We start from the raw sequence: 11,902 nt of genomic DNA on the forward strand, positions 1-11,902 counted from the left end.
GCTTCCCCCTACCGCGCATCTCCTGGAGCACCTCAACGAGAGTGCCACCCCACTAAGGGCATGACAGCCTGAAGCAAGAGCCACCGCTAATGGGCAGGTGGAACCAGCAGGCAGGGGCTGAGCTAACGCTGCTGCGCCTGGCTCCCCCCCCTCTCCTGAAGCCAGAATACTGGGCTAGCAAGCAACACTTTATTAGGTAAGAGTGGAGGTGCCAGACACAGCTGGTTGGTGTGAGTAGAGCAGACATGGGGTGAGGGGCCAGTGGGAGCAGAGGTGGGAAGGGGGCCTTACCCAGCCGAAAGGGCGGGGTGCCATGCCCCTGTGCACTTCCCTTCCCCGGGAAGATACAGAACCCATCACCATTGGATATGGCCTGGAGCAGGTGTTCAGTTCCTGGCTGCTGGGACTGATCCCAGCCAGCTTACCCTGGAACTGGGGACATCCCCTCCCTGAGCATGAGCCAGCAGGCAGCTCCCTTTGTGGCATTCCTGGGTCCAACAGGCAGCCTTGGGGTTTCCAGGGGAGGGAGGGATTGGCTGTCCTTTCCGGGAGCTCTGCTCAACCCCTGCCATGCGAGACAGCCGCTCTGCTCCCACCCAAGCACTCAGCACCTTCCCAGGAAAGGCACAAGCAATGCCCAGGCCGAGGACGGGAGTCCAGAGCTGAGCCGTGGGGCGATGGTAAGTGAATCTGCAGAGCTAGACCCTAAGGCATGGCAGCCCGAGCGTGAAGTGTGACCCTTCCTCCAAGGTCCCAGCAATCCTGGATTCTGGAGAACCCTAAGCACCGCTGCTCGTGAGGCAAGGTCTGGTCCCAGGAGGCGACTGCCGAACAAGAGCAGAGCAGTCACTCCCTGTGCAGCTGAGCCAGGCGGGACGGGAGAGTAAGGGGCAGATGTATGTGCCACTCCTCCTGACCCACGAGCCTGGGGCCAGGGCCCAGCCTGAATCCAGACACTTCTTCCCCTGAGAAGCCTGTGAGCTGAGTTCCCTGCTGTCCTGGCAGAGCAGAGGGAAGCTAGAGCCCTTCCTACGCAGGCAGGACGGACACAGCGGAGGCTGATCCCTGAACTAGCTCACAGGACTTGAGGGGGGATAGTAAGCGACAACGGGGGAGGGTGTGGGGCGAGTCTACAGAGCACTGCTGTAGTGGGTGGGGGCAGGAGGGAGCAGGCCTCTAGGACAGGTCCAGTGGCATCGGACAACTCCCGATGCTACCCCGAGGTAGGATTTGGTTGGCACGTCCCACAGCATTTGCAGGCGCGGGGAAGGCAACCTGTTCTGGAGCTAGGGACGAGCGCCAGAGCCTTTGTTCAGCAGCATGTCCACCTCAGTCCTCTGCAACCACATCCGCTTCTGGGTCTCGCTCTGCAGCTCCTGCATGTGGTGGCTGCCCCGGCAGGCCTGCACGGCCTCGCAGCCCCGGGCGTGGAGCAGATAGCACGTGGCACAGCAGTACGAGGGGAGGGCACCTCGGCTCAGGCACGAATGCAGCTGGTAGCACGGTGGCTCCGGCACTTCCCCACTGCTGCCCTCTAGCCCTGCGGCACCAGGTGGCGGCTCCCAGGGTCTCTCTGCAGTCTCGGACCAGCTGTGGGCCACTCTGCCCGCTGAGGGCACAGCTGTGCCAGCAGAGCAGGGCTGGAGGCAGCTTGCTGCCTGCAGTGGCTCCAGCACCGCACTGTCAAAAGGGCTCGTGCGCCCGGCACGCTCAGGAGAGACCGAGTCACTTCCCCTGCTAAGCTCCTTTCTCCAGGACATGAAAGAGAAAGAGGCAGCCTCTGGGTCGGGCCCGTTTCTATAAGGCTGCTCCCAGCCAGATTCAGTAGCCCCCCACTTGTCCCAGAACCTTCCCTTGTTTCCCCGGAGATCCTCAGGATAACGTCCTCCAACAGGCTTGCTCCACAGAGGGGGGCTTTGTTCCCGGATGGGAGGCCTGGGCTGCTCCCAGGAGGACAAACCCCAATGGGAAGAGTGCAGCCTGGCTTCCATGGGGTCGACCAAATCCTCTGGGTTTTCCAGCTCATCCCTGTAGAGATCAACGCTTTCATCACAGCCCTGGGCCCCAGGGCCCCTGTCTGTCGGCCATCCGGCAACACCCTGCAGCTTCTCCACACAGTCATCCAGGGCCCTGGTGCCCCTCCGCACCTGGAGCAGGTCTTCAGCAGACACTCGGCACGGCCCCAGCTTCCGAAGGATCTCCCCCAGGATCTCGCACTCCACCCTCGCTGCAAAGAAGCCACAAGCAGCTTGGACAAGCTCAGCAGCCGGGGGAGGGCAGGACACCACGAGATGCTGGTCGTCTCGCCGAACGTAGCCCATCCTGCGGAAGCTCCTGGCGATGTCCGTGTCCGCCAGCGCCGCCTGCAGGGAGTGCACGTACACCCCGGAGAACATCTGCAACACAAGCGCGGTGTGATGTGCTGAGCCCGGCGCTGGGCCCCAGCCAGACTCACCAGGTGATCTCAGCTCCCTTGGCTCCGCCACACAGTCGCTGACGCAATGAGTCACCCTGTCAGCAGCACCTAGCCCATGGCTGCCTGAGAGCACCTTGGATTCTCAGCTCCCCACCCCCCAACAGCCCAAACTGTGGTCCCTGCAGCCACCATTAGCCTCCGGGGGGGGGCGGGGGGGGGTGGGTGGGTGGGTGGGTGGGTGGGTGGGTGTGTGTGTGTGTGTGTGTGTGTGTGTGTCACACTCCATGCAGCACTGCCTGCTTGAGAACGCCAGGCAATTCAATTCCCAGGAAGGCAGCAGAGTTAGATTAGGGCAAGTGCAGCCCTGTGGTGCCCTCCCCCCCCCCCCCCGCCCATCTAACCACCCAGGTCTGTGCAGCCCTGAGCCGCAAGCTGATTTCTGTGGCACCCCAAGACTTTGCTAAGATCCGTGGACTGGAAGGCCTGACAACCCTGTGCCGGTGACTCAGCCCAGAGACAAGCGTCTCTGCCCCTACTCGCTTGAAGCCAGACAGACACGGGGAGGGTTTCCAGCAGGGGCGATTGGTGCAGCTGGGGGAAGGCAGGCCCCCACCCCCACTACAGCCCTGCCCCTCTGCTGAGGCCCTGCCCCCTGGGGCTGGGAAGAGGTGGGGCAGAAGAGAAGGAAGGGGCGTGTGTGGGAAGCAGGCACACACCTGTCAGGAGGGGAGGAGGTGGTGCCAGCCTCCCCAGCCAGGAGCACGGCGAGGCTGGGGGCAGCAACACTCCGCCCCCAATAGGCACTCTGGGGGCAGAGCGTGGGCGCGGCCAGGCCCCTCCCCGACCAGTGGCTAGACCAGGCCTCTGCCATTACAGGGAAGCTCTTTAATCAATTCCAGCGTCATCACCAGGGACTGCTCCAAGGGTTCTGTTCCCGGGGGGTTTGCACCCGAGCTGACGTCCTGGGAATGACCCCGGCCTGCTAACCGGTCCCCGTCCGGCACCGCCACTCACCTTGACGGTGCTGAACTCCCTCCGCCAAGGGAAGAGGTGCAGATTGACAGCGGCCAGCTCAAGCACCTCAAAGGCCCGGGCCAGCCCCCGGAGCGCCTGGGGCAGGTCGTCCTGTCCTCGCAGGCTGCTGGCGAGCGTGGCGAAGGCGTCGTTCTGCAGCGCGCGGTGCAGCTCCGGCTCCTCCAGCAGGCGCTGCCGCAGCGACGCCCTCAGGGCCGGGTCAGCGCAGACCCCCGCGCGGCCCCTGCGGAAATCCCCTTCCACACACCTCCTGTACTCCAGCTGCAGCGCGGCGCTGGGGCCCATCCTAGAGCCAGGAGAGCGGCTCAGGGCCCGGGCATGGCAGGGCCCCAGTGCCACCGGAAAGTCCCAAGATGGGCCACCCTGCCCCATTTTAACCACCCCCCGAGAGCCCAGCTCAGCCTGGGGCCACCCTGCCCCACTCTAACCCCCCCCCCAGAGCCCGGCTCAGCCTGGGGCCACCCTGCCCCACTCTAACCCCCCCCCCCCCAGAGCCCGGCTCAGCCTGGGGCCACCCTGCCCCACTCTAACCCCCCCCCCCAGAGCCCGGCTCAGCCTGGGGCCACCCTGCCCCACTCTAACCCCCCCCCCCAGAGCCCGGCTCAGCCTGGGGCCACCCTGCCCCACTCTAACCCCCCCCCCCAGAGCCCGGCTCAGCCTGGGGCCACCCTGCCCCACTCTAACCCCCCCCCCAGAGCCCGGCTCAGCCTGGGGCCACCCTGCCCCACTCTAACCCCCCCCCCAGAGCCCGGCTCAGCCTGGGGCCACCCTGCCCCACACTAACCCCCCCCCCCCCCGGCTCAGCCTGGGGCCACCCTGCCCCACACTAACCCCCCCCCCCCAGAGCCCGGCTCAGCCTGGGGCCACCCTGCCCCACTCTAACCCCCCCCCCAGAGCCCGGCTCAGCCTGGGGCCACCCTGCCCCACTCTAACCCCCCCCCCCAGAGCCCGGCTCAGCCTGGGGCCACCCTGCCCCACTCTAACCCCCCCCCCAGAGCCCGGCTCAGCCTGGGGCCACCCTGCCCCACGCTAACCCCCCCCCCCCAGAGCCCGGCTCCGCCTGGGGCCACCCTAACCCCCCCCGAGCCTCTGCCCCGGGGCTGTCCCGGGGGGGGGGGGAGGCGCGCTCACCTGCCCGCCTGGGCTCCCCCCGCTCCTCCGCCGGGCACCAACTTCCGGTTCCTCTCGCCCCGCCCCTCGGGCCAGGACACGTCACATGTCGAGGGGTGGGGCTGCAAGAAGCCCCGCCCACTGGGCGTTAACCCTGCCCCTGCCGGGCCGGGCGGCGGGGCCTGGCCCGAGACCCGCACAGCGACCCCCCGCATGCCCGTCCCCTGTGCGCCCCCACTTGGCCCCCCCGGGTACCCTCCTGCCCCTCCCACGTGCCCTCCTGGGCCCCCCAGGCAGAGACCCCCATGACCACCCCAGACACCCCCCGCCTCTCCCGGGGAACCCCCACCCGCTCCCCCCATGCCCAGACTCCCCTCCCCCACCCAGAGCCCCCACACTCGGGGCACCCAGAGGCTTCTGCCCCCCATCCCACCCGACCCCTGGGCGGAGCCCCCAGCCCACCCCAGGACACCCCCACTTGGGGAGGGCAGGAAACCACTGGCCCCACTGGTAATGCCCAGCCGGCCAGGGGCTCCCTAGGGCACCCACATCCTGCCTCGCCAGCTGATGCCCCCCCTCGTCCCAGGGGCGGCGGGGCGTCCTACCACCCCACGCCCGCCCTGCAGCGGGGCTGGTGTTTGGTCGCCGGTGGAAGGCGGGAAACGCTCCCAGCACAGGGGAGACGCAAGTGCCTTGCAGCCCCTCCCCGCCCAGCCTTGGCCAGCTGGGGACCCTCAGCCAGCCTGGCACCAGTGGGCCTGCTCCTGGTTCCAGCACCCGGTGCTAGAGCCAGCCCATGGAGCCGAGCACCCGGGCCGGGAGCTGTGCCCACTGGAGAGGGGTTATGGAGGGGGCCAATCTGGCTCCAGGACCCGCAGAGCCGACCTCCAATAGACAGATTCCCTCCCCCCAACACATGGCTTGCTGACCCCATGCCTGGGGGGCAAGGGCTTACACAGTCCCCCTCCCCCTGAGTGCGCTGCAGCAGAGGGGCCCACAAGGGTGCAAAGAGGTGGCAGAGATCCTCGAGGGCCGGAGAGGGCTCTCCCATGGCCGGCGGCAGGCAGAGAGGAGGGGGCTGGAGCCAGAAGAGGAGCCAGGAGGTTGGCTGGGCCGTTTTGAGCTGGGCCCTGGAGCCCAGGCAAGCCCATGGCCACCTATGGGCAGGTGACGGTGCTGCTCTGTGCGTAGGAGGGGGGCAGGCCGTGGGGCAGGCGGGGGACACGTCACAGAGGTGGCGCACAGCCCCACGGCGAGATGAAGGGACTGGGGCGCGGTGGGAAGGCTGAAGCAGGCAGGCTCAGGCTGGGCAGGGGAGGCGATGGAACTGGCTCCGGGCTGCGCCTCGTGCGCAAGACAAGCCCTAACAGTGAGGGAAGCGGAGCCGGCTGTGTCCCACGCAGAGAGGGGCGAGCCAGAGGAGCGCGGAGCTAGGGAGACGGGAGCCACCGTGCGAAGGGAGGAACGGGAGCCCCAGGCAGGTCTGTGGCCCGAGGAGAGCGGAGAACAAAGGAGGCAACAGGGCAGCCTCAGTGTAAAGGAATCACCCCCCCCATTTGCCCCCACCCACTGCCAGGAGGGAGCCGTGGGCGTGCCGGGGAGCATCTGGGAGCAGGCCCGGGCGAGGAGGCGTCAGGCGCACACGAGGAGCGGCTCCCTGGGCACTCCCAGAGGGAGGTGGAGACGGAGGCAGAAGAGGGAGCGGGCAGTGAGGAACAGCCGAGAGCAGGGGGCCCTGGCAATCTGCAGCCGCACACGGCGCTGGCTCCGGGCACCGGGGCGCGGGCGAGGAGCCCCCCGAGGCGGGCAGAGGGAGCGAGGGGCAGGGCCTGGCTAGCCATGGCTCTCGGCAGGGGGTAGGGCCGAGGGAAGGGCTGGCCCGGACCAGGCAGACCGGAGCTGGGGGCGGGGGGGTCCCCCAGCGACCGGCGAGGGAGCCCGTCACTCAGATGCTTATGGCTGCCCAAGGCACTCGGCCTGTGCAGGGTGTTTGTCTCAGGCCACTGAGTTGGAACTAAGGGAGCAGCCCTGAGGCAGGAGGCAAAGGGGGGGGAGGCAGATGCAGGAGGTGGGGCTAAGTGGGCAGTGGGTGTGGCCAGGGGAGTTGGGGGTGGAGCTAGGAATGCACTTCCCTACTTATTTCCCTGCCTGGGACGGGCACAGGCTGGTTGGTGGCTGGCCGTGGCTTGGCTCTGCCATTAGCGCCGGGATGTCTGCCTCGGAGCGAGTCGTGGTGGTGCTCGGAGGGGCTGGCACGGTGGGGTCCGGGATCGTGAGGGCGCTGCTGGAGAGAGGTAGGGGCGCCCGCCCGCAGGGGCGTCGGGCAGCGGTGACACTGGGGACTTAGTTTGCTTTGTTTTCCCACCATGGCGGCATACGGGCTGGCGTGGGCTTCGCCCTGGCTGTGATGCCAGCTCCTTGGCTCTGGGGTCCTTCCAGCGGCTGGAACACCCCTGGGGTGAGCAGAGCCTCACCCTAGACCCCAGCTGCTGACCCATAGCTCCCTCCCACCGAGCCCCAGCCTCTGACAGCTCCTGGAGGGCTGCAGACACTTGGCTCGGGGGCAGGAACAGGCTGCCGAGCTGCCATGTCCTGGCCAGGCAGCGGGGGCTGGGTGGGGAAAGGCCCCCGCCCGGCAGGAGCGAGGGGAAACCTGTGGGGGGTGCCGGCTGCCCCGTTGTGTTGCTCAGCCCAGCCTGTCTCGCCTGCCCCGCCCTAGCGAGCAAAGGGCAGGGGCTGGCCTGGGCACGCACTCCCAGCTCAGAGGGGCGTGTGCCCTGGCAGAGCCGGTGGGGGGTTCTGCCCGCACTGGGTGGCTGCCCTTGGCCCCCCGCCCCCGTGCACTGGTACACGGTGCCGCCTCTGCCTGGCCGAGCCTGTCGCCTGCCCGAGCCAGCTGCCGAGCCGGGAGGCGCCCCTCGTCCGTCTCCTGTGCCGGCGGCGTGTGCCCAGCTCTCGGTGCTGCTACTGGGAAGGACACGTGCCCTGTGAAGCCAGAGCAGGCGGAAACCAGGCCCACTCCCTTCAGACGTACCTGCCTGAACCGCTGCCAGGCCCGCGTCCCCCGCCCCCGGCAGCCTGGCTCCGGGGCCCTTTGCCCCACAGATCTCGGATGCCAGCACCCTCCCGCCAAGGGCTAGTTTCAGGCAGGGAAGGCTCCGTCCAGATCCACGGGTGGGGGGTGGCTGGGGACAGCGCGGGCAGAGCCGTGGCTGTGTCGGCGGGGGGCCCGGACGAGTGGCTCCGGTTCCAGCCCTGGGCTTGCCGGGAGAGCCATGGGGGCGGGGTGGGGGAGCTGGCTCTGGTGTGTGCTCCTGGCAGCGCCATGCCAGCCGGGCACCCCGAAGCCTGCGGCGGGGGTTGGTGGGAGCAGCATGGTGCTGGCACAGCGGGGTGTGCCCGTACCCCCGGCTCTGGGAGATGTGGGGCAGCTCAAGGTCCACGCCAGTGATCTGCCCTGTGGTCTTGGGCCACGAGGCCGGGGAGATGACACAGAGGGGGCGGAGCCAGCGTGCCACGCCGCAGCCCCTCCCTGCTCACCCAGCGATGCTGGGGGGGGCGGCAGAGGCTCTGTCTGGGCTGGCGGGCGAGGGGCCGAGCTTGCGAGCTCCCTTCCAGCCAGCGTCTCCCCGAGCCCCTCTCGCCCCCAGGCTTCCGAGTCGCCGTCGTCTCCCGCGACGGAGCCAGGCTGGAGAAACTGAAAAGCTTCGTGCCCGCGCCGACCCGGGACCGTCTGCACACGCTCCTCGGGGACGTGGGTGAGGCCTGGGCGTCAGGCTGCCCCTCCTGGGAGACCGTATTGCAGGCCTTGCTCCGGCGGGCGGAGAGGCCAGGAGCCCGGCCCGGCGCGGGGCCCCCCTCTCATGTCCAGGAGGGCAGCTGGCGTTCGGTCCCCTCCCCGCTGGGGGAAGGTGGGGGCAGAGCAGCTGGGCTGGAGGCAGAGAGGAGCCTGGCTGCAGGCTGGGGGTGCCAGAGGGTCAGGGGCCAGGTCACCTCGGGCGTGACCCGTGACAAAGGGGCAGCTCCCACCCAGCGACGCAGACCGAGGCGCTGCCGGTCCCGGCCTGCCTTGCCCATGGCTCAAGCCAGCTGGTCCTTGGTAGGAGGAGCCTTTTGGCACAGCCAGCTCCACTAGGGCTGGTATGCCCAGACAAGGGCCAGCTGGCAGCCTGGGCTCCCGGCTCCTGGGCAGACTCGCTCCCCAGCCGGCAGGGCCCATGATCTGGAGGGGGAGATATGCCACCAGCCAGGAGCTGCTGGCACGGAGCCCTCGGGGCTGGGCCCGGCGCCAGGGGCTCGCGCTCACTGCTGAAATCCTCCAGGGTCCGAGGAAGGCGCGGAGGCCGCCAAGGGAGCCCTGCTGAAGAGCGTTGGGAAGGTCACGGACGTGGTGTCGGCTCTGGGCTTCAGCTGGTGGCAGGGAGGCCCCCCCCACACTCAGACGCTGCAGGAGCTGACCCGGGTGGGTGCCGACAGGCGAGGCAGCTGGCTCTGGGGAGGAGGCAGCAGCCAGTCCGCAGGGAGGGCTGGCGGGGACGCGGAGGGGGCTAGGCCAGGCTCTGGTAAAACCGGAGCCGGGTAGCACCACCCTCGCAGGGTGGGGGGTGTGTGCGAGGCGCTGAGCCGCTGCTGGAAGGGCTGTGCAGACAAGACCCGGCCCCGGGGGAGGGAACGGCCCTGAGCCAGGCGCATGCCAGGGCGGGGCGGAGATGAAAGCTGCGGGATTGGAGTGGCCAGGGGAGTTCTGCACGTCCCCAAAGGGCAGCGCCGTCCCAGTGGGCCCAGGGACGCCGGCCTGCAGCCTGCACCGGAGGGATGAGACGGGCAGGGGGAGGCTGCAGGAAGGAAAGGCCTGGACTGACCTACATCCTCCCCTGCCCAGGTGCTGGAAACGCTGCTGCTGAGCACCTTCGCGGCCTGGAAAGCCTTCTTCCCCCTGGTGCGGGAGAACCCCGGCGGCTCTTACACCTTCATCACAGGTGAGGGGAGACGCCGGCCCCTGCATCCGGCCACGCAGAGCCCCGCCCCACCCCGCCCACCGGGCCTGGACAGCTCCTCCTCCCCGGGCTGCCAACGGGCGCTCTGTTTCAGGCGGGGCCGGCGAACGTCTCCTCATGCCGGGCACCGGGTTCCTGACGCTGGGAGCCGCCAGCGTGCTGGCCTTCTGCCGGGTGGTCCGCGAGGAGTACCCCGACGTGCCCTGCAAGCTGAACGAGGTCAGTGCCCCGGCCCGGGGGGGGCACAGAGCCCCTCACATCCTGAACGAAGGCGCCTGGGCCAGAGCCCAGCCAGGCCGGTGTCCCAGGCCGGCCTAGTGCTGCTGAGCTGGGCTACTGGGAGGCTGGTGTCTCCTGTCGCTCGGCAGAGGGCAGCCTGGCCCCTTCCGGTGTCCACCAGCCCCTGCTCAGGGGGTGCTGGCTGCATGGGGCAGGTCTGGGGGGGTGACCCCCCTGAGGGCGGCTGCCCCGTCCGCCTCCCGACCAGCCGGCGGTAACCTCCCCCCTTTCTTCTGCAGCTGAAGATTAACATGGGGGTGGTGGCCCAGGACCCCGGGCGCCCCGGCTACGTGAGTCACCTGGAGGTGGGCACGGCGGTGGCCGCGCTGCTGGAGAAGGGGAGCGTCTCCCACGCGGTGCTGTGCGCCGGCTCGCCAGCCGACCTGCAGGCCCTGGCCCGGGAGGGGACGATCTGAGGCAGCCCTGGTGACGGGCTCTCGAGCAGGGTCCGCCCTTAGCCCCCACCAGCTGGGATGGGTGGGCTCCGCTGGGGCCCCTTTCCCAGCTGGGGACCCACGTCCTGCTCTCTAAGTCCCTCCCTTTCTCTCCCCCCCGCCGGCCTAGGAGGGGAAGGTCCAGGCTAGACTTGGGCACGGGGAGGAACAAGCGGCTGCTGGCCCCTCTCACCCCCAGACTGGCAGAAATGCCAGCCGGGCCTAGGAGCAGGTGGTGCAGGAGGGCAGCTCTGGGGGGAGCCAGCCCCACGCCCCTTCTTAACCCATGGGCCCCAGCAGTCCCCGGCCGCACCCCCATTTCCGCTCCCTCCTCCGCCTGTTCGGAGTGGTCCAGCCGGGCAGGGCCGTCCATCCAGCCTCACCCGCCCTCCCTCCCCGCGGGATTTTATCAGGCCCCTGCCATGTGACTCTCCTCCGGGCGCCAGCCGTGGCCCACGCCCGCAGCCGTGTGCTCCCCCAGCACGGCTCTGGAAATCACCCGCCCGTGGGCCAGGCCCTGCCCGACGCTGCGCACGGAGGCTGCGTCCCGGGGCTTGGCTTTGCATGTTCCAATAAACGGTGTTTGTGCACCTGGCCCCGTGTCGCTGTGCCAGCCGCCCCGCGGCAAAGGGTGTCCCACTGCTCAGGGGACCCGCTCTGCTTCGCTCAGTCCCCTCCTGCCAGCCCGGAGAGGCGGTGAGGGGCCTGGGGCAGGGCCGAGTTGCCAGGGGTTCTGGCTGCCCCCATCTTCCAGCCTGGGCCTGTAGCCCTGCCGGGGCCCCTCGCACCCAAGGCTCAGCCTCTCGGGGAGGCTCCTTAGCCGGGTTGGGCTGGGTGAACAGCTGCTGTGCCAGGTGGGTGGCTACTCCCCCCTCAGGACTGGGTCCCCTCAGCACGAACGGCCAGGCTGGGGCAGACCAGATGTCCCTTCCCACAGAGGGAGCGAACAGGCAGCCCCGCGATCCCTCCCCAGCGTCAGGCCCGGGGCTCCAGCAGGCCGGCCCCCGCCTGTCTCCTCGCAGCACGGCTCCCATTGAGCGCACAGGCCAGGCAGGCCCCCCGCTGCACTGGGGCCTGGGGCAGGATGCAGGGCGGGCCGGGGCCGTGCCGCACGGCTGTGTCTGAGGCAGGCTGGCGTGTCTGCTGGGCCACCGCGCGCCTGCCCCGCTCGGGGCCCTGGCTGGGAGCCACAAGCAGAGTCAACGCCTGCCAGGGTGCGTCAGCGTCAGCTCTGGAGAAGTCTGTCTGCAGCCCGGAGCGCAGCTTGCCCTTCCCACGCCAGGCTAGCTCAGCCCTGCACTGTCGCACACAGCCAGCCCAGCCCCGCATCCTGGCTAACCCAGCCCCACACCGTCATACGTGGCCAGGCCAGGCCAGTCCTGCGCCCCACATCCTGGCTAGCCTCGCCATCTGCAGCCCCAGCCAAGGCTGCGGGGAAGGGAATCACCAACTACTCCCTGCCCCTCACAGATCCCGCCGCTGACACCACAGTGCTCTTGTCAATGTCTAAAGCCCAGCTCTGACACGTACCAAACTATTGGCCTCCACAGCCTGCAGCAGGGAGTTCCAGGGGTCATGGAGAAAATACTTTTTCTCCTGCTCTGCCCACTTGCTTCCCCAAGTGTCGTGAG

The 11,902-nt window shown here is 69.0% G+C and overlaps 2 protein-coding genes across 4 annotated transcripts; one reads left to right on the forward strand and one right to left on the reverse strand.

Annotated features, from left to right (window-relative positions):
* Positions 1-175: 175 nt before the first annotated feature.
* SPATA2L (spermatogenesis associated 2 like) lies at positions 176-4,726 on the reverse strand. 2 transcript variants are annotated; one of them, XM_075939828.2, is made up of 3 exons: positions 4,583-4,726; positions 3,431-3,737; positions 176-2,396 (listed from the first exon to the last, which is right to left on the reverse strand). In XM_075939828.2, the coding sequence occupies exons 2-3, from the start codon at positions 3,734-3,736 to the stop codon at positions 1,287-1,289; spliced, it is 1,416 nt and encodes a 471-aa protein (XP_075795943.2). In that variant the 5' UTR covers position 3,737; positions 4,583-4,726; the 3' UTR covers positions 176-1,286. The 2 variants fall into 2 exon arrangements, with proteins under 2 accessions (XP_075795943.2, XP_075795944.2); XM_075939829.2 differs by lacking the exon at positions 4,583-4,726 and having other exon boundaries at positions 3,431-3,880.
* Positions 4,727-6,228: 1,502 nt separating this feature from the next.
* Positions 6,229-10,865, forward strand: LOC142831031 (L-fucose dehydrogenase-like). 2 transcript variants are annotated; one of them, XM_075939826.2, is made up of 6 exons: positions 6,756-6,855; positions 8,212-8,319; positions 8,884-9,023; positions 9,444-9,540; positions 9,653-9,777; positions 10,077-10,865. In XM_075939826.2, exons 1-6 carry the CDS (start codon positions 6,771-6,773, stop codon positions 10,251-10,253), a joined length of 732 nt encoding a protein of 243 aa, XP_075795941.2. In that variant the 5' UTR covers positions 6,756-6,770; the 3' UTR covers positions 10,254-10,865. The 2 variants fall into 2 exon arrangements, with proteins under 2 accessions (XP_075795942.2, XP_075795941.2); XM_075939827.2 differs by lacking the exon at positions 8,212-8,319 and having other exon boundaries at positions 6,229-6,855.
* Positions 10,866-11,902: the final 1,037 nt, after the last annotated feature.

This window comes from Pelodiscus sinensis, chromosome 12 (assembly GCF_052426305.1).
Source record: "Pelodiscus sinensis isolate ZL-2025 chromosome 12, ASM5242630v1, whole genome shotgun sequence".
Taxonomy (NCBI): Eukaryota; Metazoa; Chordata; order Testudines; family Trionychidae; genus Pelodiscus; species Pelodiscus sinensis.

Bases quoted from the DNA above. Each gene is read 5' to 3' on its own strand.
- SPATA2L (XM_075939829.2), bottom strand. From the start codon at position 3,823: ATGGGGCAGGGTGGCCCATCTTGGGACTTTCCGGTGGCACTGGGGCCC. The intron at 2,397-3,430 runs GTGAGTGGCGGT...CTTGTGTTGCAG, and splicing joins GGGAGTTCAGCACCGTCAAG to ATGTTCTCCGGGGTGTACGT.
- LOC142831031 (XM_075939827.2), top strand. From the start codon at position 6,621: ATGCAGGAGGTGGGGCTAAGTGGGCAGTGGGTGTGGCCAGGGGAGTTG. The intron at 6,856-8,883 runs GTAGGGGCGCCC...GAAATCCTCCAG, and splicing joins GAGGGCGCTGCTGGAGAGAG to GGTCCGAGGAAGGCGCGGAG. The intron at 9,778-10,076 runs GTCAGTGCCCCG...TTTCTTCTGCAG, and splicing joins TGCCCTGCAAGCTGAACGAG to CTGAAGATTAACATGGGGGT.